At 41.9% G+C, this 26946-nt stretch overlaps 1 protein-coding gene across 2 annotated transcripts in view; it reads right to left on the bottom strand.

The window, feature by feature from the left end:
* Positions 1–256: 256 nt before the first annotated feature.
* Arel1 (apoptosis resistant E3 ubiquitin protein ligase 1) overlaps positions 257–26946 on the bottom strand; it is a 58885-nt gene continuing 32195 nt past the window's right edge. The window contains exons 3-20 of one of the 2 annotated variants that reach the window (XM_008849737.2): positions 25519–25579; positions 24016–24242; positions 22590–22827; positions 18147–18316; positions 17720–17900; positions 17281–17528; positions 14945–15022; positions 13625–13766; positions 13380–13501; positions 11345–11420; positions 10755–10864; positions 9513–9692; positions 8964–9089; positions 6561–6690; positions 6422–6480; positions 3499–3588; positions 2921–3096; positions 257–2807 (exon numbers count right to left, since the gene is read on the bottom strand). In XM_008849737.2, the coding sequence (XP_008847959.1) occupies positions 2705–2807; positions 2921–3096; positions 3499–3588; positions 6422–6480; positions 6561–6690; positions 8964–9089; positions 9513–9692; positions 10755–10864; positions 11345–11420; positions 13380–13501; positions 13625–13766; positions 14945–15022; positions 17281–17528; positions 17720–17900; positions 18147–18316; positions 22590–22827; positions 24016–24242; positions 25519–25534 (2472 nt within the window). In that variant the 5' untranslated portion in view covers positions 25535–25579 and the 3' untranslated portion in view covers positions 257–2704. The remainder of the gene's footprint in view (positions 2808–2920; positions 3097–3498; positions 3589–6421; positions 6481–6560; positions 6691–8963; positions 9090–9512; positions 9693–10754; positions 10865–11344; positions 11421–13379; positions 13502–13624; positions 13767–14944; positions 15023–17280; positions 17529–17719; positions 17901–18146; positions 18317–22589; positions 22828–24015; positions 24243–25518; positions 25580–26946) is intronic. The other variant, XM_008849738.3, reaches the window with a different exon arrangement.

Genomic DNA, 26946 nt, shown 5'->3' with positions numbered 1-26946 from the left:
ATCTTCTTCAGGATTTGAGCTCAAATACTTGTCCCATTAGATGGTAGTCCATGATGAACAGGGTGGGCCTGCCTGGCCCTGGGGACAGATACTTAGGACAGGCTGGGATCCCAAGTACAGCCTGCTTCCTGCTTCCAAGGAAATTACCAAGGAAATATAGAAATGTCTCTAAACAATTTCCTCTCCCATCTTCAATTTAAACTCTCCCCCTACAACCCCCATACCCCACAGGTTCAAATAGTCATTTAGTCCTTAGTTCTTTTAGGCATTTATTTACTGTACAAAATATTTACATCACCAGCTGCAAATGACTAGACCTGGCCTGACAAATGTGCAGCAGAGCTTGGTCTCTGCCAAATTTCTAGAACCATGCCAACACTCTCCTCGGTGTTCATTTAATGACTGGTCTCCTTCAAGGACACTGAAAAGCCAAAAGCCAGGAGGTTAGCAGCTGGCCTCCCAAGGTCATAAGGGCATAAACAAAAGAACTGGCCAAAATAAGGAACATGAATAGAAAACTTCCCAAGAAATAACACACCCTTCCATCTCTCCAACATACAGTATCTCTTTCCCCACACTGGCTGGTACCAAAGCAGTATTAGAAATAAAAGGTAAAAGAAAATGCAAAAAAGAGTAAAAATGCTTTTAAATAGTTAGAAGAGAGAGTAAACTGGAAGAATAGAAAACTACACAGTACCAAAGGGATTTTTTTTTAAAAGACTCTGGTGCCTAAAGATCACCCTGGGGCTGCGGCTACCCCAGCTGGGCTGCAACAGTGCCTAGGAGACTGAAAAAGTGCCAGGACTAGAGCGTAAAACAAGTCTAGCCAAAAAAAAAGAAAAAAGAAAAAGAAAAATCAACTCAACCCCCGGCAGAGTCTCCAGAGAGCTGCTGGAGGGGAGAATGCAGAATCCAGAACAGGAGCAACTGCCCCAGACAGCTAAACCAGCCCATGCACCCTAGTGGGAAGCCCCAATGTGGGCCTGAGGGGCAACAGGGTGATGATTTATCCTGTACATGTTCCACGGGAAAATGGCGGCAAGCAGCAGCACCTTGTCCTGGTCCCTGAGGAGAGCAGTGACCATGTGGCATGGAGGATTCTGGGGTGTAGAGGCCCTGATGCTGGATCCCAAACCCCAAGGGTGAGGTCAGCACCCACACCAAGAAAGGACAAATGATGACTGCAAAGGAGTGAGGTCAGGCAGGAATTTTAGCAGCTCAGGAGGGCTTGTCCCTCATGATCCCTGGGAACAGGAGGGCTCAGACATGCTTCCAAGGGGGCCAAGGCATTGCTACAAGTCCTGCCTTGTCTCGGGAATCTGTGTACTTGCTGGTTTTGGCAATAAAGATGGCTTGTAATATTCTGAGTTTAGTGTCCCATTGGGAATGACAGCTTGCAGCAAAGCCTTCTTAAAGACAGAAATTTAGGAAGTCCATGTGATCTTGAGTCTTAATGTTGTTTTCATTCAAACAGTAATGAAAAGAGATGCTATCATCTTCCAAGAGACTGTCAGTTTTCTCTTTAATCATCACCCAAGAGTGAACCTCATATAGTTTCCTCCCTCCTTGGTTCCCCTTCCTGGTAACTACTGAAGCAAAGCATCTGGAATTGGTAGGTGTTCACTGCCTACCACATCTCCTCCATGTCAATATCCAGTGGCCTGACCCTAGGAACCTGTGATCATTGTTCCTTTGCCTTGGTTTTACCAGAGAACACCAAGCAAAGAGAGAATAAGGAACTTCTGGCATGCTATTTTTACTGTCCCAGTACTTTACTACTGAAACTTCTTTAACAGAACACTAAAGATAGCTCTTCAACAGACTGCATAAGTTGGAGGTCAGTGGTCAGGCCCAGCCATACCTCAACGTAAAGAACAAGCTCAGAGGAAAGCATCAGTAGTCTTCAAGCCATCCAGGTGCCTGGACATGCCTCTCACCTAAGGGAGAATCATATCTAGCACTGAAGGTGACAGCACAGTTATCCTTCACATTCTTCTGTCTGACTGCTTTTTGCACTGGCTCAAATTCAAGAAAAAGCTTGAAAAATTCTTTATAGATTAATGATCATTTTCAAAACTGCCTTCAGGGAAAGTGCCTTTTCCAGTTCTGCTACCACAGAGATCCTTTTGTGCTATGAGTCCTCATGGTCTGTGGCTGCCATTACGTGGGAGGACAATTAGGTTGTTTGTATAGGCCACTTTCTATCTGTGCTCCTCCTGGTTTCTGATGAGAAGTAATGGGTTGCCCAAGAGAAGAATTATGTGCCAGTCTGGTCAAGTACTGAGATGGAGGAGGGTACCTCCAAGGAGCAGTAGGTGCTGGAACATGGCATGACTAAAGGGTCTCAGCATGCCAGCTTTCCAACAGAGCTGAGCTCTCTGTGTCACCTCCCTCAGTCACTGAGGAAGATCCAGCTACAGAGATCTTCAAAGGACCAAATGAAATGACAGCAGCATGGTCCTCTTCTCATGACTGAGTGGAGTGCTCAGGTTAGGTACTACGTGCCAAAGTGGCCTGTGGTGGATATGGACACAGAGAGGGTGAAATAAGGACAATGCTTGTAGATGACAGAATACTCCAGACACAGGGGAGCATGTAGTATCTTCTGGCTGATGGTTAGGTGTGTTAAGGTCAGTGGTTATGCTTGTCAACATGTGCCCAGATACTCTAGAGCACGTGGGAGCCAAGCAGATGATAGGAGTGATCAGAGCATGCCAAAGCCCTCACAACCCTCGCTGATGGCCAGCTGTAGCATCCTGTGCACCTCTTCATACGAGTCATACGTAGGGAGGCACAGCTGGTTAAAACTGAAAAGACAAGGGGAAAATGATTAACTCATACTACCAGAAACATGGGCAAAGAGCTAGAAAGATAATTTCCCCACAAGGGCCTGCATTGGGCAGTCAAGTCAGACACCTACCACGTGTGTGCGGTAGGAAGTGTGCTGTGGGTCGGAGCAGCAATAATCTGAAATGAAGGACAGAGGGCAGCAAAGCCTCCCGGTGGTAGCTGAGAGGAGCCTGTTGTGAACTGAAGAAGCCGAGCCAATTCCTCCTGGGTCAGACTGGAAACCACAGTCCAAAACCACCTCATGACCTGGCAGGAAGCATATAGGGCTAGAGTCACACATGATATGCAGCCTAAGACTCAATGCTTAGGGGAAGGACTAGGATCCTCTGGGATATGCTCCCATTTACAGTTCTATGAGCATGAATGACAACTTCTGCAAGAATTTACATCACCACAGGGCCCAAAAGGTAATCACCAACTGATTGCTTGGCTCTATTTATTTGTATTTCCAATTTACTGCCCCAGAAGTTGAATTAACAGTCTTAGAACCAGAGGTCCTTTCAGCTTGGGCAACTACCTTTTTTCCCCATATATATCACTTTTCCCCCAATCAACATGTCAATTTCTTTGACTCCTCTACTTTTTCCTTCTAAAACCTTTTCCTCACAGGATGACACAAATCCAACTTTAGGAAGTTTGGCCCATTACCTTTTCTCTGAAATGCCAGGAGCCACCGACAACTACAGCATGAGCTTTGAAGTCAGACACACTGATGTCTCCAGTCCCACACATCAGCAGCTGAAGAGACAGACAGAAAGACAAAGGCCCACTATTCAGCCAGAGTTACCTACTAACATGCAAATGCAGAATAAAGACAACACCAGCAGAAAGACAGAAGGTGAGATAACAGTACCACAGTACTGTTTGTGGAAAAATCGATTGCAGTAGGTCAATGGTTTCTAACCAGTGTGGTGGGGAGGAAAAAAAAGAAAAAAAAAATCAATGGCTCAGTTGGTAAAAGTGTTAATTAAGCAAGCCTGATGACCCAAATTGGATCCTTAGAACTGGGAAGAGGGGCAGGGGCTGACTCCCTGAAGTTTTCCTCTGACCTCCACATATGCACTATAGCAAAGTGTGCTATGGGACACAAACGCACACAAACACACAAAATTTAAAAAATAGATAGATATGCTTATAGCCGTACCCCTAAATCTACTGAATCAGTGTCTAGGGCTGGATTATGCATTTATATAATCTGAAAAGGTTTCCTAGGGTGCTTCTGATTAGCATCCCTAATTAAAAATTGGTATGGAAAGGCTGGGCGTGATGGTGCATGCCTTTAATCCTCTTGGGAGGCAGAGGCAGGTGGATCTCTGTGAGTTTGAGGCTAGCCTGGTCTACATAGCAAGTTCCAGGCCAGCTGGGACTACAGGGAGACCCTGTCTCAAAAATACAAAAAAAAAAAAAAAAAAAAACCCAAAAACAAAAACCCCAAAACTTACTATGGAGCCAGGTGTGATGGCACCTTTAGTCCTAGCACCAGGGAGGCACCGGTGGATCTTTGTGAGACTGAAGCCAGCCTGGTGTATACAGAGAGTTCCAGGTCAGCTGGGCCTATAGGGAGACCCTGTCTAAAATATCCAAACACCCAAAACAAAAAGAAAAAAACTGCTATGGACTCTTTGTAATTAAAGGATGAGAGAGAGACAGAGAGAGAGAGAGAGAGAGAGAGAGAGAGAGAGATGTTCTAGCTATCAGAAGAATGCCAAGGCAAACCCCTTCCCTTTGATAAAGACTCCAGACCAATCTGTGAGTCTTTTCCCTCAAGATCTATCCTCACTGTGTGGACTGAACTTTTACTATCTTCCCTTCAGCCCTGATGCCACTTGATCAGATAAATTAAAAGGTATGCCAAAAAATTAGAACATTAATGACATCAGAGCCCTAAATATCTTGTTGGTGTCTTAATTTGGTTCAGGACTGAACCAGGCCTGAGCAGACTGAGTTTTTATCCAATAGCTATAAAGATTGATTATCTCCTAATCAAGAGACAAAAAAAGTCCCAAATTAAGCCGGGTGTGGTGGTGTACGCCTTTAGTCCCAGCACTTAAGAGGCAGAGGCAGAGGCAGGTGGATCTCAGATTGATGTCAGCCTGCTCACCATAGCAAGTCTGGGCCAGCTAGGGCTACAAGGAGACCCTTTCTCAAAAAGAACCCCCAAAAGACTGCAAATTAAGCCTGAGAAACTATGGTTTCTTCAAGAACTTGCCAAGCTAATGAGTAGGAGCCAGAATGTGGAATACTGTAAGAGACTACAACTTCCCTTTTTACTCACTTTTACACACTGTTACAAGATAAAATATACCAGGAGCTATCTTGCCCCCTCCACCCTCAAATAACAGTATGAGTGGTCTATTTGAAAATTTAGGTTGATGCCAGGCATGGTGGTACACGCCTTTAGTCCCAGCACTCGGGAGGCAGAGGCAGAGGCAGGCAGATGGATCTCTGTGAGTTCAAGGCCAGCCTGGTCTACCTAGTGAGTTCTAGGCCAGCTGGGGCTACAGGGAGACCCTGTCTCAAAAAGACCATAAAAAGAAAAGAAAAGAAAAGAAAAGAAAAGAAAAGAAAAGAAAATTGAGGTTGAGATGTAAAGAATTAATTTTGTTTGAATTTCTTATCTACAGGTATAAAAAGTGATGAAAATTACAGGTTTTGATTGTTTTCCAAGAACAATAAGCTAAAAAGAATAAGAATTATATAGTATCACCTCACACTAATTTTTTTCTCACCATTTTTAAAGGACTTCCAAGAATAAATAGTTTTCAGAAACAAACTCCTCATAAAATCCTATGAAGTTAAAATTTATGACTTGGATTGTATCATCTGTGGAGTAGCAACACCAAATAAAGACAAACTGACCTCATATATACATTTGACAGTCTTTAATTCAGCTAACTTTATATTCTATAATCCCCTTAAATGTCATAAGACATTATGAAGACTGCATATAATACCATTATTTATTTTATTTTATTTATTTATTTATTGGAGACAGGGTCTCACTATGTGGCCCTGGCTGGCCTGGAACTATATAGACGAAGCTAGCCTCAAACTCACGGAGTTCCACCTGCCTCTGCTTCCTGAGTGCTGGGATTAAAGGTATGCATGTGCCACCACGCCTGGCACCAATACTCTTTTACTGACTAAATAATATCAATAATATCTGGTGAATAAATATTAACTACTCTTCTTCATAAACACTTGCTGCTTTCTGACTCTCACTCTAACTTTTAAAAGCTGAAGAAAGGGTCAATGACTAGAAGGGTAACAAAAGTGAATCCAGCTCTTCCTGCCATACCCCATAACAGAAGGTACAACAAGCAGGTTCCCATACGCATGTTCTCAAGAACAGGTGTCTGGGGCTGTCAAGATGGCATAGCAGTCAAAGGCACTTTACTGCTAAGCCTGGCCACCTGATTTCGATTCTCAGGACCCACATGATAGGCGAGAACTGACTCTGCAAGTTGCCCTCTGATCTTCACTTGTGTGCCACAGCGCATGTGTGCCCTCCCTTCCCCAAATAAATGAAACAAAACAAAACAGAGCAGGGGTTTGAATAATAAGCACTTACCTCAAGCTCATTTTCATCAAAAATAGCCAAAAGATTCTCAGGAACCAACTCATTCAAGCCTGAAACAAAGTAACCAAGTTAAAGCCATACCTGCAACCATGACACAGACATTTTAAGCCACAAGGAGACAGGATCCTACCTTTTAGGAAATGTTCCACCTCCTCTTTCACTTGACTGGCCAGCCGATACTGGGCTAGCAAGTTTAAATAGAAGATTTTATTTGCATTTGTAACTGGGGTTTGAGCTCCACCTGTCATTAGTTCTACAACCTGAAACAGGAGGCAAAAGACAAAGGAGACACTGTGGATGGATGATTAAGATGTATCTGCCTGAAATGTTCTACAAGCAGCATAACTGGACTCCCTCAGTGTCAGCCATAAGCTTCTGCTCTGCATTTGGCTTTGTAACACACTTGCTTTTATCTTTCATTACTGGTCCTCAGGGCTCACAGCACTGTTGCCATACTCCACCAGCTATTATCTCTAAGGGTGTATTAATCAAGGTCTTCTCAGACGCAGCAGTGGTGACACAACAGGAAGATGCTATGGTTTCTTGTCAGCAATGTTTCAATCTAACACCCAAAATTAAACCACTCATGACCTTTTCTCAAAGAAGTTCTTTTATGTCTCCAGATTCTAATATGGAAACATCTGTTCCTACACATTCTTCTATCTCCAAAGTTAATCAGTGGAAATGGCAATGGTTTGAGGCTTAGATATTTGGCTTCCAACCCTAGCCCTGATACTAATTTGCCACAGAATTTCAGTCAATTAACTATTTGTCTCCCACATATTTGCAAAGAAAAGCTGAACAAGCTATATGATTCTCAAATAGCTTTAAACAACCATTAAGGGGCATGTAAGGAAGCCCCAAGTAATTTAAAACCGTCACTCTGGGAGGCTGGGCTCAGGGGTTAATGGCATTGATTGCTTTTGCAGAGGACCCAGGTTCAGTTCCCAACACCTACATGGTGGCTAACAACTAGCCCTAATTCTAGTTCCAGGGGAGCTGATGCCCTCTTCTGGCCTCTGTGGGCATCACACACATTAATGTACTTATACATGTGCAGGAAAAACACTCATACACATAAAATAAAAATAAATTTAAAAAAATTTAAACCATTACCCTAGAAAATTTGTCTAGTAACCACAGCTGTCTCTATAAATGAATGAAAGCCTTCATCAGTTACAAGATTAGATGTAAGGTCTTGTTGACAACATGCTGGCTCATTTGAATTGCATTAATGTGAACATTAAATTTTAGTAACATTTCTTAGGTTATTAGGTAGAAATGCGTTTCCATATAAAACACTCAAAATTATACTAGAAATATAATATCCATAGTTGAAAAAAAGTTCTGTATTCTTAATCAACTGAGAATTCCTGCTGGGGAATAACATGCTGTTCCTAATATGCCATCCCTAGGGCCTGAGGACTGTAACTTAATCTAGCCGCTTTGTTATGCCAGCTCAGGAAGATAGGTACAGATGCCATGAGCACAAAGACAGACAAACTGGCATTCCTATAACTTTCAGAATACCAGTACCACAACTTTTCAGTCATTGTTACTTTGCTTTTAATTCTGTATTATTATTATGACTTTAGCTTCATTATTATTTGATATTAACTTTATAATGTAACAAACCACATTTGCAACAAAACTATTTCTGACTAGTAATTTCCTCATAAAAAGTTTTGCTATACACTGGGGTGATGCATGCCTTTGATCCCAGCATTCAGGAGACAGAGGCAGGCAGAGCTCTGTGAGTTTTAGGCCAGCCTGGTCTACATAGCAAGTTCCAGGCCAGTCAGGGATATACAGTAAGACCCTGTCTCAAAAAAAAAAAAAAAAAAAGTTTTAGCATTATAGTCATTGTGTTAAACTAAGAGTCACCTACATCACAACTGCTAACTGTTGATACAGATACTGCCATCCCTTCCAAACTGGCCTATGCAACAACCTTCATTATCATTCTGTTCTTTTTGAGCTGGAAAGTAGGAATGGGTGTGACAGACGGGGCATATGTCTTTTATTCCACTCAGATGGACTGAGACTCAGGCTCAGGTACAGCTTAGTGACAGTGTGCATGGCCAGGTTCAATACTTAGTTCACCATCCCCCAAAAGGATAATAAACTTGGGGGGTACAATGCTCTAAATTTGCACGGTTCAACAAGGAAGCCACTAGTTACAAATGGGCATTTTAGCCAGGTGTAGTGGTACATGCCTTTACTCCCAGCACTCAAGGCAGAGGCAGGCAGATCTCTGTGAGTTCAAGGCCAGCCTGATCTATAGAGTGAGTTCTAGGCCAGCTGGGACTACTTGGAGACCCTGTCTCAAAAAGATGAAAAATAAAAGCAAAAACAAGGCATTTAAGTAAACTAAAATAAGATAAAATGGGAAATTCAGGTATCTAGTCATATTAGATATATTTTGGGTATTTAATGGGCAAATTTTGATTCCATCACTGCAGAAAGCCCCATTAGAACCACTTTAGAGGGAGCCAGGGATTGGGAATCCATAAGCCCTGATCTTCTTTCTCACCTTATCCAATTGACCTGATTTATTATATTTCTCTTCTGCAAAGACAAGCTCCATTTCACTCATGTCATTGTTGAGGATAAAGCAAACTTTGGATTTAAAGAATTCTGGGTCATCTGTTTCAAAGTACTGAGGAAACAGAAAGAGACAGAGAAGCACATAAATACTCTTTTACCAGAAATGAAATTTTAACTGCTTTGAGTCAATTAATTATGTCTTCAACCTTAAACATAATCAGTTCAGCGGGGCTGGAGAGATGGCTGAGTGGTTAAGGATACTTGCTATTCTTTCAGGGGACGAGGACCCAGGTTCAATTCCCAGCACCCACATGGCAGCTAAGAACCATCCATCACTTCAGTTTTAGGGGATCAGATACCCTCTTCTGCCCTCTGCAGGCACTGCACAAATGTGGTGCACTTAAACACATGCAAGTACTATACTCATACACATAAAATAGAAAATAAAATTAAAAAAAAAAAAATCAGCCCAGGTAAGAGATCCCAGAGCCAAGAGCAAGGCAGCCTTAGTAGAAATATACACCTAAGATGTTACCTTGTAATGCATCCGTAGTCCTATGATTTGGGCCAGGAAAGAACGAGTGAAACGAGCACGGACCAACTGCTTGTAGGCTCCTCCTAGAGAGGATTCATACAAACACTTGCCTACCAGCCGCCCTGCAAACTCATACATCTTCAAGCGCAGGTGAGCTGGACGATTAGGGTTAGGATGTACCTGACAAAGAAAGAAATTGAAAGGCCTTGGACCATTTCTCATCAGTCTCAGTTCTGGAAAGGCCCTCTCTCCTCAATGTCCTGTACAATTTGGATCTAGAATATTCCCCAAAGGTGTATGTGTTAAAAAAGTTTGATCCCCAGTCCATGATGCTATAGGGAGGTTTCAGGTTACGAAGGGGCGGCATGCTCTTGAAGAGAACTGTGGGGCCCTGGTCTCTTCCTCTCTTTCATGCCCTAGCCGTGAGGTGATTTTGTCATGCTCTGTCACTATGATGTGCTGCCTTACCACAGGTCCAAAAGCAATGAGGTCAACTAACCATGAACTGAAACTTCTAAACATCTGAGCTGAAATAATTTTTTCTCTTTAGAAGCTGATTATCTCAAGCATTTATTACAGTAATGAGCTCATATATCATACCAAGGGAATAAAATTTTCACTGTGAGGATCAAAGAGCCTACCACTGAGTAATTTAAAGTGACTGGAGGATAAAGGGCAGGATGGGCTTTTATTATCTAGGGAATCTTAGTTTGTGGTCCCTGGTTGAGTTCAGAAGTTAAACAGTAGATGATATGATGCTTTTCCCTAAACTAGAACATTTTTTATTTACAGTCTCATTCTCTACTCTCAACATCGCTCTCTGGTACAGAAATCAACTGCTGAAGTGTGTCCTTCCTTCCTTCCCTTCCTTCCTTCCTTCCTTCCCTTCCTTCCTTCTTTCCTTTCCTTTCCTCTTTCCTTTCCTTTTCCCTTTCCCCTTTCCCCTTCCCTTCCCTTCCCTCCCTCCCTCCCTTTTTTAGAAAGTGGCTTAATTATTATAAATTAGTAAAATAGCCATTGCACTATAATGTTCTTAGGCAAATATTCAACTATCTGTATTTTCTCCTATTTTACAGATAAAATAATGAAAGCAAATAAGAAGGAAGCAACTTCATTAGCTCATTATAAACAGCAAATTAAGAACAATATGCAAAGGTCAATATTCAAAGGTCAGTTGTATAACTTATAATCCTTGTATATTCAATGTGATTTTCCACCCACCCAGGGGTAAGTCACACTCACTAGTGCTTGGTTGTTGTCACTGAACCGGGTGAAGAGCTGACTGGTGGTATCAAACAGTGCTTTGCAGATTAGCTCAAACCATTCCCGGCGAGGCCCTCCCCAGTCCAAAGCTGAAAAGGTATAATGAAAATTAACAGTGATGCTGCCTTCCAGTCTCCTATTATTTTTCTTGAGCAATCATCTCCCATTCTCATACCTCCTCTGTTCCACTACCTTACTGTTTCTTCACTACTATTCACCTACATGGCAGACATTTTTTTTGAAATCCCACACCTGTGTAGGACTAAAGGTATTCTATGGAAATATAGGTCAGAGATCCCTGGAAATGGGCATTTCTCCTGAATCTGCAATGGTTATTTTGTCCTCTGGTTCAAACTATTAATAGCTCACCCTCTAGTCCTTGTGTCTCTGCGCTATAAGCTCTGCCATGTCATCTGGCCAGTCAACACTATCTTTTCTCTCCTGACTCATAGAAGCTGGGTTGTTTTGGGAGGTTGAGGGGGGATTGGTTTGGGGATTTTATGGAGTGTATGAGAGGGTGAGAGCAGGGAAGGAGAATTAAGAAGAGGAAATGAAATTTCAAAACTGACCTTCTTCATCCTGGAAGACCACTTCAAAATTCTTGCTCCAATCTGAGATGGAAAAATTCCGAGTGGCCTTCAGAGACTGAAAAGCAGCAAAAGGAGGGAAACTGTCAGAATGCTGGCTGGTACCCTTAGATGCTGAAGAAGACTGCCATTGCCCACTGAGCTAATTATCATGTAGAGGAGATGGTTCACAGATAACCTTTAATAATATCTCATATTTAAATGCACATATCTCCAGGAAAAATTCAAGGTTGTTGGTTTTGCTTTGTTTTGTTTTTGGTCTTTTTGAGACAGGGTCTCCTTGTAGCCCCAGCTGTCCTGGAACTCACTATGTAGACCAGGATGGCCTTGAACTCACAGAGATCCATCTGCTCTGCCTCCCGAGTGCTGGGATTAAAGGTGTGCACCGCCACACCCAGCTGTTTTGTTTTGTTTAAAAAAAAAATTTCTAGGTGTGGTGGCGCACACCTTTAATCCCAGCACTCCAGAGGCAGAGGCAGAGGCAGGCGGATCTCTGTGAGTTTGAGGCCAACCTGGTCTCCAGGCCAGCTAGGGCTACAGGGAGACCCTGTCTCAAAAAAAAAAAAAAAAAAAAAAAAAAAAAATCTCAGCATGGTAGCACACGCCTGTGATCCCAGCAATCAGGAGGCTGAAGCACAAGGGCTTGTAAGTTCAAGGTCAGCCTGGTATACATAGACTTTATCACTGGAAAAAAAAATCAAATTTGAAATCAAATTTAGAATAACAGTACTTGGGGGGCAGGGGCAGGCAGATGTCTGTGAGTTTGAAGCCAGGTTGATCTACATAGCAAGTTCTAGGCCAGCCAAGGCTACACAGTGGAACCTCATCTTAATTCAAAAAAAAAAAAATAGAATTCTGAAAGTTGATTTTTTTTTTTGACAATCTTCATTTTATTATTGAAAATCTTCTTATAGAAAAGAGGGTTTTGGGCTGGAGAGATGACTCAGCAGTTAAGAGCGCTGACTGCTCTTGCAGAGGACCCAGGTTCGATTCCCAGCACCCACATGGCGGCTACGAACCATCCTTAACTCCAGTTCCAGGGGAATCCGAAGCCCTCTTCTCACCTCCACAGCATTACACAACACAGGTGCACTCACATACACGCAGGCAATACACTCATACACATAAAATAAAAATAATAAATAAAATATTTTTTTTAAAAAGAGGGTTTTAAGGCAGGCATGGTGGTGCACACTTTAACCCCAGCACTCAGGAGGCAGAGGCAGGTGGATCTCTGTGAGTTCAAGGCCAGCCTGGTCTACATAGCAAGTTCCAGGCGAGCTGAAGCTACAGGGAGATTCCGTTTCAAAAAAAAAACAAACACAGAAAAGAAAAGAAGGTTTTTTTCCTTAAAGACCCAAGTAAATAATGACTGTAAACAGGAAAACCAAAAAGTCTTGGTTTTCAGTAAAGTATACACTACCCACTAGACATCTTTATCCACAAGGCAAGGTCCACACAGGGAACCATGCCACATGGGGAGTGTGGCTGAGAAAGGGGGTTTCCAGTCACACCTACCAGAGCCAAACACCACAAACATTTTCTGGAGAGGCAGCAAGCCTTCTCATTCTTGGGGAATGTCAGACCCATGCCAGTGTCTGTGTGGTGGAGACAGACACTCATCAGGTGTTCCATTTCCATCAGACCACAGTGACAACAAAAAAATCACTTCCTTTTAATCCAGCAAGAGCTCTTCTATTCCAGGGATTCATTAACAAGAACTTTCTTCTCTAAACACTGTGTCTACTCCCCTAGACTGGAGGCTGTTCAGGAACTAGCTCAGTGTAGACCAGAAAGCCTACGTGTCATCTAGTCTCCCCTCAGTTACATGCCTCCAGCACAATGGCTCCACACTAAGTATAATAAAACTATATATAAAGAGAAGAACAAATAGTCTCTGATAGATTTAGAAAGGGAAATTTACATTTCATACAAACAAACTGCAGGATATAACCAAATACTAAAGAGATCCTTACTTTGACAGATTCTATCTGCTGAAAGATGAAACTTTACATACCGATTCCAACAAGGCGTGTCTGCTGACCTTCAGGGTGACTTTGGAATGTGGTTTCTTCATATGTACCTGCCGAAGCTCTCGCTGGAAAAAGTTCACCTTATCCTGAAAGGTCTCAGAGCCTCCTGAGGAGCACCAAGATCCATCATGATTACAGCCTTATTAGCAGACACATGTGGAGTACCTCCCCACAGCTCTACAACCTCAGGGATGCAGGGGGACTAGGTTCGCTACTTCCCCACCCTTACCAATGTTCTTGTGTAGGGAACGGATGAAAGTGGCTGCCAGAATGTTCCTCTCCTTGCAGCTGAGCTCCACAGGAGGCTGAATGCCATCATCTACCACCAAGGTGAGAAGCTTATGAACAGGGTCAGGGCCAAGGTATGAAAACTAGCAAAGGAAATAAAGAAGGAGCTAATTGAACCTATAAACCCGTTAATTCCAACAAAAACTTTCCATATACCTATTCTGCTGGACAAAGAACAAAAACAAGGTAAACCTCTGTTTTCTAAGTAAGTGTCTATCAGGAGTACAATTCTTGGTTTTTTTTTTCTTTTAATCTCAACTTAAAAATAATTATTTTTTGTGTGTATATGTAGGTATGCATGTGCCACACACAATACAGACATGGAAGTGAGAAGAGTTGGTTCTTTCCTTCCACCATGTAGACTGAACTCAGGTTACCAGGCTTGGCAGGTACTTTTACCTGCTGAGCTATCTTGCCAGCCCTATCTCAACATTCTATAATTCAAGGTTGTTTTTTGTTGTGTGTGCGTGTGTGGATGCATGCCCAGGCTACATATGTTTGTGTGTACAACTTTCAGGAGTTGGTTCTGCCTTGCTGCATACTCCAAGCTAGATAGCCCTCGAGCTGCTCCTGTCCGTGCCTCCCATCCTGCCACAGGAGTGCTGTGAGTACAGAAGTGTCATGCTGCATTCAGCTTGTTACATGGGTTCTGAGAATTAAGTCAGGTCATTGGGTTTGCATAGCAAGCACTTTTACCCACTGAGCTATCTTGCTGGCCCCTAATTCAAGTTTTAATTGAAATTATCCAGGTCACAGAGAAATGCCTTTAAGTAAGGATCACAGGCCACACTCTAGACCTTCCAACATAAAATATAGGAAAGGTGAAAGAATATACAAAAGAGCAAAAATTATTATTCCAAGCGATTTTTATAAACAACACATCCAAACCTCTAGGTAGAAGTTTAGATTCTAAAAGCCCAGAAAAAAAAAAAGTACACACACACACACACACACATGCATTTTTAATACATGAGAACATTTCTTCTGAAAGAATGAGCTTTGAAGTTGGTGCTGAAGACAAAGATATCGATAAAGTATTCTGAGCTGTTATTAAATTCCCGTCTCTGTAGGCACACATCCTTGAAAGATTTACTTATTCTTTATACCATTTAATGAGATAACTTTTTACTAGGAAATAAATCCTGTGTACACAGGGAGAACTTCCAGAAACACTCAAAACCCTCTCAGGAAAAAGAAAAAGCTAAGGCATCCAGAGCTGAAGTCGCTCAGTATGAAGCAGACCTAGGAAGGCTCTACTTACTTTTGTTCCTGGGCATACTCGGAAGGTGTAAAGACGCCAGGGGATGATTTTCAGGTAGAATTCCTTCACTGAGAATTGCTGGAGAACCAAAATAGAAAATGAACCGAGTGATAAAGAAAAAGGCCGTGTTTGGGGTACTGTAAGTAATACCAGAGTCTCTTATCTACATTTTTCATGATAACAAAAGGATAGTCAGTACTAAAAAATACATATCCATCCTGTCTTTAAAAAGGCCAATAAAGCTGGGTGTGGAGGCACGGAGGCATGGAGGCCTCTAATCCCAGGATGCAGGAGGTAGGAGAGGCTGGTACACTAGCCTGGTGTACATTGTACATAGTGACTTCCAGGCAATCTGGGGCTACAGGAAAAACCCTGTCTCAAAAAACAAACAAACAAAAAGATTATGGCATAATCTCTGAGCTGGGATTATAGGCATGCACCACCACACCAGGATGATACATCAAAATCTTAGCACTTAAGTCTCTCTGTAATTTTAGAATATCTGGAATTAGGTTTTACTTTATGAGTATAGGACATTTCACCTAGAAATAACCAAGATCTCCACTGCTGCCTTGCCTGCTGCTGCTCATAGTGACTCATTCCAAGTCCACATAGGAACTAACAGCAGCCCATATCCACTGCTTTCTACCTAATTGATGTTGTTGTTTTGTTTTTATGTTCTGAGACAAAATCTCACTCCAAAGCCCAGGCGTACTGGAACTCACTGTGTAGCCCAGGTTGTCCTTGAATCCACAGTGATCCTCTTGCCTCAGCCTCCTGAGTGCTAGGATTACAGATGTGAGCTACTATGCCTGCCTCTTCTCCCTATTTGAATGGCACTAAGAACTTACCAAGGAAGGGGAGACAGGAAGAGGCTGTGTGTGCATGAGTCTGTGTGAGAGGGCTGGAGAGAGGTGCAGTAGGGACCTCACACAAAAAGTTTACCAAAATACCTCATGTAAGGATTAAGAAGGCTCTTATGCCTTTTATAAAAGAGGAAACAATAATGCAATATTTATTTTTAAATCTGTTATGTGACTGTGTGGCAAGTCATTCATTTTTCTTTTGTTCAGTCCTAGAGACTCCCTCAAACATGCTAGGGTAGCATTCTACCACTGAACTATATCCCCAACAATTTTTCCTTCAATTAAAGTTAAATTTTCATTAAAGAAAACTTCTAACTTGTACAAAAAAAGAGAAAACAGTGTAACAAACCCACTGCCAATCTTAACAATGATTAATTCAGTGCTGATCTTTCATTTCCCCCATTCAGCTCCCTCACTGCCATCCCTCCTAGTCCACATGAAGGCTAGATTTTAAATGAACATGATATATATGATGGTTTGAATGAAAATGTCCCCCACAGGCTCCAAGTATTTGGACATTTTGTCCCCGTTGGTGGTGCTGTTTTGGGAGGTCTTAGAAGGTGTGGCTATCCTGGAGGAAACACATCACTGGGGGTGGGCTTAGAGAATTCTTAAGCCTTGCCAGATCTGGAGTTGCTCTCTTGCTTCCTGTGTCTGCTTGAAGATGTAGAGCCTAGCTTCCGCTCCTCTTCCAGCCACCTCTGCTGCCATGCTTCCCCACCATGTGGACTCTTGCCCCGCTGGAACCATAAGCTCAAATAAACTCTTCCTTCTATAAGTTGCTTTGGTCAGTGTTTCTATCACAGCAACAGAAAAGTAACTAATACAGTAATAGAAAAGTGTTATAAAGCACAAGAGACTTTGTACTCAATTTTGAGTATGAGATTAAAGGGTGTAATACAATGTTCCAATAGTCTCATTTTTTAAGGACTGAATGAATAAGATAATACAAATAGTCAAAAGAAAGTGTTTAACACAAGGAGCCTCTGAGCTCAGGGCTTGGGAAATTCACCTTCTTGTCTCTGCCAAAATTTCTTTCTTACAATCTTGAAACCTGGTAGTGACAACCATTTATTATGTTTTCACACATCACAGAATGAAAGATCAAATTGTTTCAACACAGCACAAGGGGCCAACAGTGACTTTTATCCTAGTGAGGACTTCTTAATGATTCTGGGAGCCATGCCTTGGAAACTTTCCTGAAGCATTCAAAGGGCAGTATGTACAGGTGTTCAACAGTGCCAAGACACAGAGAAGCTATGACAGAGATCTGGTCTAGTACGAAGCAAACTGCTGCATCAGCAGAGGGGGCACAAGCTTCAGAAGCCTCTTTCAAGTCCCAGAACCTCTACATGTAGATGATCTTGCCCTACTGACACTCAGATTGCCACTCTGTGGTTTCTGTTACTAAGTGCTTATGATCTACAGGCTCAGACAGAGGAATTTTAAGGCAAGAATAGAGGTTCCAACCTTTGGTGACACATAGCAGTAGACCTTCTTCGGTTTCTTCACCTTCTCAGGTGTGTGGCATTCTGAGGGTGAGTCTTCATCTTCCTCTTCAACAGCAGTGGAAGGCCGGCGCTGGGAAGAGCTCATGTGCATGGGTGGAAGGTGCCATGGTGTGCTGGTACAGTTGTTAGCATTATAAAGATAAGCCTCAAAGTAAATGCTCACTCCTGACGTAGAAACATTGCGTTCAACAATATTCCTCTCATTCTCTGATGTATGACAAAGAATAAGGTTCAAAATAGGGATCAGGCAAAGGCAAACTTAGTAACAGTCATTTAGCGTACAAGGCAGTAAGGCAAATGAGCCTCAAATATCAAAAGTTTGTGGGGTGGGTCAGGAGTGTAGACACAAGAGGAAGAAGTTGTTGGGGGAAAGGACCAAATCACAGCTTTTAACTCACCACTAAGGACAATAATGTCAAATTCGCCATTATTGATTGGTTGATTCTGGTATGAAATGCAGGCATGGAAGCAACCACGAGAATTCAGGGTGAGCCGCAAGAAAACCTGGCATGTCTGCCTGTTGGAGGTCACTGATGTCTCAAATGAGACTTTACTACTCTCTTCTTCTTGAGGGCCGAGCTACAGGAAGGAAACAAAGCATCATTCCACTTGTACCATTTTCTCTATTTGAAAGGCAATTTACTTTTACAAAGAACATTCCTATCTATCCTCTACTCGAGTCTCACAGTTAATAACAGGACAAGTACTATCAGATAGATATGACAGCACTGAGGCAGAGAGAAGGCAACAAGAATTGGGAGTGAATCAGGAGTGAGGGTAACAGAAAGAGCCTATTCCAGCACACAGGAAAAAGGAGGCACTTACCTCATGAATGGACAAACTGTAGTTGTGCTCATCTCTCAAGGATGTTGAGTTGTTGGTAGGGTTGTCATATTCATCCCGGGGCACTATCTGAAGGGTGTGTGGCTGCCCACAGGTCAACACAAGAGTAGAAAAATGGCACACAATTTTGGTTTTGGAAGGAACCACCATACCTGGAACAGACAATGGAATCTAATGGTTAGAGAGGCGAGAGAGGTGTTCTTCAAGGCGCCAAGATCTGCTTAGTGAGTCAGACAGCAGGGTTCCTAGGGATAATTAAGAAAAGACCAAACAGGAAATAGATTAATATAAATGAACTTGGGGGACTTCTTTTGGGGGGGAGGTCTTTTTTTGAGACAGGGTCTCCCTATAGCCCCAGCTGTCCTGGAACTATGTGGACCAGGCTGGCCTTAAACTCACAGAAATCTGCCTGCCTCTGCCTCCCAGTGCTGGGACTAAAGGCATGGGCCACCACACCAGGCCTAGAGGGACTTGTTTCTTGTTGTTGCTTTTTGATGTGTTTTTGAGAGCTTTGTTTGCTTGTTTGTTTGTGTGTGGGGAGGGGTGTTTTTCGTGCACCACATACATGCAATACCTAAGGTAAGAAGTGGATGTTGGATGCTCAGGAACTGGTTATAGATGGTTGTTAGCTGCCATATCAGTGCTGGGAACTGAAGCTAAGGTCCTCTATAAGAACTGTCAGTGTTCTTAACTGCTGAGCCATCTCCCTAGCCTGTTTTTGTTGCTTTTAATAAGTTTTTAACCTCTGTCAGCACCAAATAAAATGAGAAAAGACAGGGAAGGAGACAGAACTGAGAAATACAGATACAGGGCTAAACTCACTCAGTGCACCTATGAGGGTGCACTTAAGGGTAAGTGCTGAGGGCCTATGAGATGGTTTAGCCAGTAAGGCACTGTATAAGCCTGGTGACCTGGCAACCTGGTGATCCACAACCCATGTAAAAGTAGAAGGAGAGAAAAAACTCCCAAGGTGTCCTCTGACCTCTACACAAACACCCATCATATGAGCACACCTGTACTCATACACTTATATGTATACACATACAATAATAATAAACAGGAATAAACAATGACAGAAGTACAAATCTAACAAAATATTTACAAGGCCTGTATGTTGAGCACTATAAAACACTGTGAACAAAAAGATTTTAAAAACATATATTTGATTTATTCTTCAAGCATCTCATATATGCATACAATGTATTTTGACTATATCCACCCCTATTCCCCCCAACTCCTCTCAAACCCCTCCCACCACACCCTCTTCCCAACTTCATGTCCTTGTTTTTAAACCCACAGAGTCCAATTAGTGCTATCCATAAGTGCATGGGTGTAGGCCAGCCAAATAAATGACTTAGATCATAGTTGTGAGTAAAAAAAAAAATTCAACATAGAGCAAGTGTCAACTTCCCCCGGTTCTTTTTTTTTGGAGGGGGGGGTCTTTTTGAGACAGGGTCTTCAATCTCACAGAGATTTACCTGCCTCTGCCTCCCAAGTGCTGGGATTAAAGGCTTGTGCCACCACGTCCAGCCACAATTCTTTTTCTTTTTTGGTCTTTTTGAGACAAGGTCTTCCTGTAGCCCCAACTGACCTGAAATTCACTATGTAGACCACACTGGCCAGCTGACCTGAAACTCACTATGTAGACCACACTTGCCTCCTGTCTGACTCTGCCTCCCCAATGCTGGGATTAAAGGCGTGTACCAACATGCCCAGCTCACAATTTTTATTAAAAGGAAAATATTCATATATTTAGACACTATCCCAAAGTCTGTATGGAAAAGTAAAGGAACTGGAATTAGGTACAACAATGTGAAAAAAGAATAAAGTGAGAAGGGCTAGTTTACCATTTTCAAGACTTGTTATAACAGGTACAGTAATCAAGACTCTGGTACCGGTCAGGAACAGGTACATCAACAAATGTTACAACAGAGAACTAAAACAGAACATCACAAATATACCCAGCTGATTTTTGAGAGAAGTATAAAAGCTCTTTTAATAAAGGAAAGATAGCCTTTTTAACAAATGGTCCTAGAACAACCAGATATCTACAAGAAAAAATAGAAGAACCTCGGCCCAAGTCTCATATATAAAATTCAACTAAAAATAAAGCATGGCTTTAACATAAAATAGGAAACCATATAACTTTTAGGAAAAAAAAAAAGGAAAAAATTCTTCAGGCCAGAGGTCTTCAACACCAAAAGCATGATTATGAAAGAAAAAAAGGAATGAAAGTAGACTTCATCAAAATTCAAAGTTTTTGTATTGTAGAAGACCTTATTAAGAGGATAAAAGAAAAGCAAGACTTTAAATATTAGGCAAAGGGCTAGTATGCAGAATTTATACAAAGAAACTCTCAAAATTCAACAAGTGAAAAACCAAAAATTTCTAATTAGAAAATGGGTAAAAAACATTTCACCAAAGAGGATACACAGATAGCAAAACACATGGAAAAGACGTTCAAGATCATTAACCATTTCGGAAATGCAAACCAAAGCACAGTGAGATAATGCATATTTATTAGGCTGGCAATGATGAGAGGAAAGTGGGTCATGCATACACTGCTGGTGGGATCCACACACTACAGCTACTTTGGAAAAGAGTTTGGCAATTCCTTTCTTAAAAACATTAAAAATACTAAGCATGTAACTATCAAATGACTTGGCAATTACATTCCGGAGCATTTATCCCAGAGAAATGAAAACATGCTCAGATACCAAAAAAAAAAAAAGTACATGAATGTTAACAGCAGTTTTGTTGATAATACCTAAAAACTGGAAGCAATCAGGATGTCCTGCAATGGGTGAGTAGTTAAATATTCATCTCATGGAATAGTACCAATAAAAAGGAACCAGTTTTCATATACCTGACACTCTGGATGAATCTCCTGGCAATTCAGCCAATCCCAAGAGGTTACCTATTATATATTCTACTTGTATGACAGTCTTCAAATGACAAAAGTATAGAAATGTGGTTTGGGGCTTTGTTTTCCTATTAGCCAAAGTCCTATCATTTATGTGGATACCAAAATAGCCAATATCTAAATCTATCTTCAAAGAAACACCAGGAAGGGAACATAGGGAAGACAGGTCTCCAACACACTAACTAAACATTGATGTTGCAGAGCCCAAAGTCAGAGATTACAGCTGTGGACCTCAGTCCCAGTGAGCATCTGTTATCTGGTGTAAAGGCATGAGAGGGAAAAGCAGAGATAAAGGCACTAAGTGTGGACAGATACTCATCGGTGTGAAGTAAAGTATGCATTGGCAGCAATGGTGAATTTGGGTTGGGCCAAGGTGTTTGTACTGAAAAAGGTTTTTATAAAAATCAGAAGAATTGTCAGGCATGGTGGCACACGCCTGTAGCCCCAGCACTTGGGAGGCAGAGGCAAGCGGATCTCTGTGAGTTCAAGGCCAGCCTGGTCTACATAGTGAGTTCCAGGACAGCTGGGGCTACAGGGAAACCTTGCTTCAAAAAGACCAAAAAAAAAAAAAAATCAGAAGAATTTATCTTCTTTCTATTCTGGTGCCCTTAGTCCTTAAGAACTTGTTCCATTGATTAGTCTGCAATTCTATTCCTAGAGAAATAAAAGCACATGCCCACACAAAACTGTACAAAAGTGCTAGAAAGATGGCTCAGCAGGTAAAGGCACTTGCTCTGAAGCCTAACAACCTGAGTTTAATCGCTAGAACCCACATGATGAAAGAGAGACCTGAATCCAGAAGTTGTCCTGACTTCCATACGCACACTGTGACACGTATGTGCATCACCCACACCCGTACAACACTCCACCACAAATACAAAGAAAAGCAATTAAAATTTAAAAATTTTAAATAAATATAGAAAAAAATTTCAATCTGTACACAAATGTTCACAGCAGCCTTACTTTCGGTAGTCAAGACGTGACATGGGAAGAAACAACCCAAAAGTCCACAATTTACAAAAAAGACAATTACTATGTGGCATAGTACTTGGCAATCAAAAGAAATGAGGGATTAATTAATGATACAGCATGGAAGAACCTTGCAAATATTATACTACATTACAGTCACAAAGGTCACACATTTTACAAGTTCAAAGACTAGTGGCTGAAGTGAGTTTGGTAACAAAGTAGCTAATAGGTCTGGGGTTTTCCTGTTGAGATAATGAAAATGTTCTAAAATTGACTATGGCAAAACTTGAAGGGCAATTAATTCAAAACACCATCACATTATCAAATGGATGAATTTTATGGCATGTAAATTAAATTTCAGTAAGTATCTTTTCTTTTTTTTAAAAGGAAGAACTGGGAGAAAAGCTCAGGAATAGAGCATATGCTTAGCATAAGGCCCTGGATTCAATTCTATCATACCCTACCCCCAAAAGAAAAGAACACACAAAGAAGGGGTGTGGGAAGGAGAAAGAAAGAAAGAACAAAGAACCTACCAGGCTGAAAAATTTTGTAGTAGGGACTATAGGCGACATTTAATCCACCAAGCTTCACTGTAATCTCATAACGCCCAGCCTTGCGCACAGTGAAGGCCACCTTTACCACGTTGGAATTGGGCTCCTGAAGGACTTCCTGGGTCACTGGAATTTCCACTGCTAATTCAACATGAGAGATGTGAACTCGCAGTCCCACAGGCCGATGTGCGGGGAAAGGCTGCCCATTCTTATAGAATAACTGCAGTGAGAAAAGACCAACACCCATTATTAGTAAGCAGAGGGAGAAAACCACTTCCCATGTGACAAGAGAGTGTGGGACAGAGGAAGCTGGCCAAGGTCACACTGGTAAATGCCAGTGCCTACCTGCTCCTTATAGTTCTGCTCATAGAAACACAGAGAAAGGCAAATTCCCTACGCACAACAAAGAAAAACTCAGGATAGGATAGCACACACCACCACATAAAGAACGTTATCAATTTGAACTTGATGTTTCTGAACATTTACTGCCTCCTCAGTGTTCCCAGCACACTCTATTTCACTCTCAATGCTAACCCAATGTGAAGGCAGTTAGTCAACAGCACAGCATCGACCACTGGCACCGAGGGGAAGGAGAGCACCAGGCAAGGACAGAGGGGTTCAGGCTCACATACGAAAGTTAACGCTACCTAGTGAAGAAGCTGATTCATGGGTTGCAAAGTTTCTCCGTCAAGTGCCAGATAGTAAATTCAGTTGGCTTTGTAAACCATACACAACTGTCCTAACTATACAGGTGAGAAAGGAGCCAGAGTCAATACAGGACAAATGCATATGGCTGGGTTCCAACAGGAAGTAGGGATGCTTGGCCTTTAGCCCACACTTTACTAATTCCTGATCTATACTACCTCATACCTTCTCTTTTTTGTTTCTTTTTCCTTTCTTCTTCTTTTTGTTTTTTGTTTGTTTGGGTTTGGTGCGGGTTTTTAGAAACAGAGTCTTATACAGCCCAGGATAGCATTAAACTCCCTATGTAGCCAAGGATGATCCTGAAGTTCTGATCCTCCTGCATTTGTCTCTGAAGTGCTGAGATTATAGGTGTGCAAATCCACTCCAGCCTCAGTACTACTTTTCTTTTCTTGTAACAGGGTCTCACTATGTAGCCCTGGCTGACCTGGAACTCCACCATGTAGATCAGGATGGGACTAAGTGCTACCACAGCTAGCACTTTCCTTATTTGAAAACATTAGACTTTGTATTTTGTCAAAGCTATGTACCCAGTAAACAAAAAACATAGGTAAATTAATGCCTCTTCAGATATTAACAATTCCCAAGGTTCTGGGAGGGACTGGAAAACAAGAGAAAATGTTATTCCAGTCAGCACAACCAGGACTGCACTAGTCTCTAGAAAGAAAATGACTTAGAAACCACAGAGACAGAAACATTCCCTTACATGCACTCGGAAGGCCATGCTGTGGCCCACCTCATAGGGGTCCTTCCAATCCCAGGACACTTTGCAGGACCGGGGATCCAAGTAATTTCCCCGCACATAGTCATAAATAGTCCGGTCCCCTCGGCGCTCACGGTCTTCATTTTGAAGAAAGCTGACTACACGTGCAGCAAGCTCAAAGAGGAACTTAATTGTGAAGAAGAATGCAACCACAGATACTGTGATTCCACCTACATAAAAGAGAACACACAAACCACCTACCAGTTACTCACTATAGCTTCTTGTTAGAGAACAGACTGCCAACTTAAAGGGACTCAAGGTGAGTTTGCAAGACTGTCAAAGAAACACTATACTGGGTCACTACCCCTGTGGGTGATTTTTCTAGCAGGAATCTTCTAGACCAGGAGTCAGTGTGCTGGATAGCTTTGGTTGTCAACTTGACACACCTGGGTAGAGGAAGCCTCAATTGGGGAATGCCTCCATTGGACTGGCCTGTAATCATGTCTGTGGGGCATTTTCTTGATTGTTGAGTGATGTGGGAGGGCCCAGCCCACTGTGGGTGGTGCCATCCCTGGGCAGGTGGTCCTGTATTGTATAAGAAAGCAGGGTGAGCAGGGGCCAGGGGAACAAGCAAGTAAGCAGCATTCCTCCATGGCCTGTGCTCCAGCTCCTGCCTCCAGGTTCCTGCCCTGAGTTCCTACTTTGGGCTCCCTAAAGAACTGTGACCCAGGAGATGTAAGCCAAATAAATCTTTCCTTCCCATATGGTCAGAATGTTTTGTCATGGCAACTGAAGGCAAACTAGAACAGTAAGTAACTATAGTCAAACCCTAAACCCTGCTTATTTTCTGTAAATTACTTGTGCTGGGATAGCTTCACCCATTCCTATACAGACTGTCTATGGTTGCCTCTGTACCACACAGACAGAGCTGAGTAGTATAAGAAGGCTGCATCCTTTTTAAAATGGGAAAGTATTTACTCTCTTATCTTTTACAAAAAGTCTGCTAACCAGTTCTTTCTATACTATGAGCTACATACAAAGCCGCCACACACATACCACCACTTTTCTGCCTATGCTGGCTCCTTACAGAAGCAGGAAAAAAAAGTGGTTCCCTCCATTTGAAAGATTTTCATTTTGTTGTCCACGTGGCAAAAGCCCTCCCGAGCTCCAACAGCTAGGAGTTCCTTCTCTTGGGCCTCCCTCAAACTTCTGTATCTATTAACTTTTTCCTTCTTGACCATCTTCCCTTCATGTTCTGAACTTCTTAAAGGCAGATTTTTGCCTTATTCAATTCTGACTCTAGAGTAAACAGTGTTTGGCATAGACTGTAATTCCTCAATAAATATTTCCCAAATGAATGAACTCCTCTGCCAACTCTATGCAGGTACAATTTAGCACAAGTGCAAATATTTTTAGCTCCATTTTTCAAAGGGAAAGAGGACAGAGTCGAAAAGGAACTAAATAACTATAACAAAAAGATGATAAAAAGAGCCTTCTATAACATACCAATAACGTAAAACATCAGGTCCCTTCAATGCCAACAGACAGCCGAGGATCACAGCTGCAACTGCAAAAGAAAATGTGTTTAGTTTCCTTCTCCAACTCTTCCATAAGTTACCTCAGATCGAACCATCTCCAGTCTAATGCTCTAATTGCCCTGTCCTCTGTGTCTAGCTTGACAGGTGACCTATGGCATCTTTCAGACAAATAAAGCAAGATTGTAACTCTCCCCCTAAAGGTTTAGAGTCTACTGACTACCCTTTAAACCTAAGTAGTCACTTGCTTTAGTGCCAATTACAAAATGAAATTACACAGCTTTTATCTTCTTAGATCCTGGGCTCCCAAGACAGTTTCCTTCTTTCATGCAAAGTGGCACTACTTAACACCAGCAAAGAGGATAATGGAATGCTTTTCCCTCTTATAGTATTTATTTGCCTTCTGAAAGTAATTCAGCTAAGTACAAATAGCTATATGAACTGTAGACTTTTTACTATAAGTATTAGTATCATCACATGGGCATTATGTAACAAAATTGAACTCTGGGTGATCCCAGTAAGAAGTAGTAGGTACTTTAGAGAAGTCATTCATGACATCACCAAATCAGACAAACTAATGGACCCTCTGGAAGATGAGTTCAACAGAAGGTCAAGGAGCTGAACAAAAGGAGAAAGGAGGATGGTGCTTCACATCCTAAGTGGTGTCTGAAAACACCAGAGTTTGAGGGGAAACTTCCACTGTTATTAAACTTGTTTCCTTAACAAAACTTCAATCTTTGACACTCATTTGGTCACTTGAACCACCAAAGGTACCACCAAAGAAAATGGCAATGTATGGCAATCTTTCTATTTCATACTAGAGTGTGACCTTTACATAGGCTGCATATGTGTATATATGCCCTCCATTCCACAGTGTACCAAACTCACTTTCAAGAAAGTGACCATTTTTTATCTGTACCCTGCACTTACAATACTTACATACTTACAGACCAAAAACACACAAACACACACACACACACGTACAAACCTGAGGCAAAAAATGTTCCTTTACTAATAATATATTAAGTGGGACCCACAGAGAGTAGATGTGGTGGTTTCAGTGAAAAAGGTTCCCCATAAGTTCATGTATTTGAATACTTGGTCCCCAGTTGGTGGCACTGTTTGGAGAAGTTACAGAATCTTTAGGAGGTGTATCCTTGCTGGAGAAGTATGTCATAGGGGTGGTTTTCACTGTTCATAGCTTTGCTCCACTTCTAGTTTGCTCTTTGTATTCTTCATTTGGTTAATGGTGTGATCTCTCAGCTGCCTGCTCTGTGTGCTGCCATGCCCTCCATTATGGATCATAAGCCAAAGTAAATTCTTCCATAAGTTACTTTTGGTCATGGTGTTTTATAACAGCAATAAAAATTAATAAAAACTACCAGGCATGGTGGCCCAC

The sequence above is a fragment of the Nannospalax galili genome, unplaced genomic scaffold (assembly GCF_000622305.1).
Source record: "Nannospalax galili isolate Female #2095 unplaced genomic scaffold, S.galili_v1.0 scaffold24, whole genome shotgun sequence".
NCBI lineage: Eukaryota > Metazoa > Chordata > Mammalia > Rodentia > Spalacidae > Nannospalax > Nannospalax galili.
The sequence above is the reverse complement of the archived record's forward strand: the minus strand, read 5'-3'. Positions and strand labels throughout refer to the sequence as shown.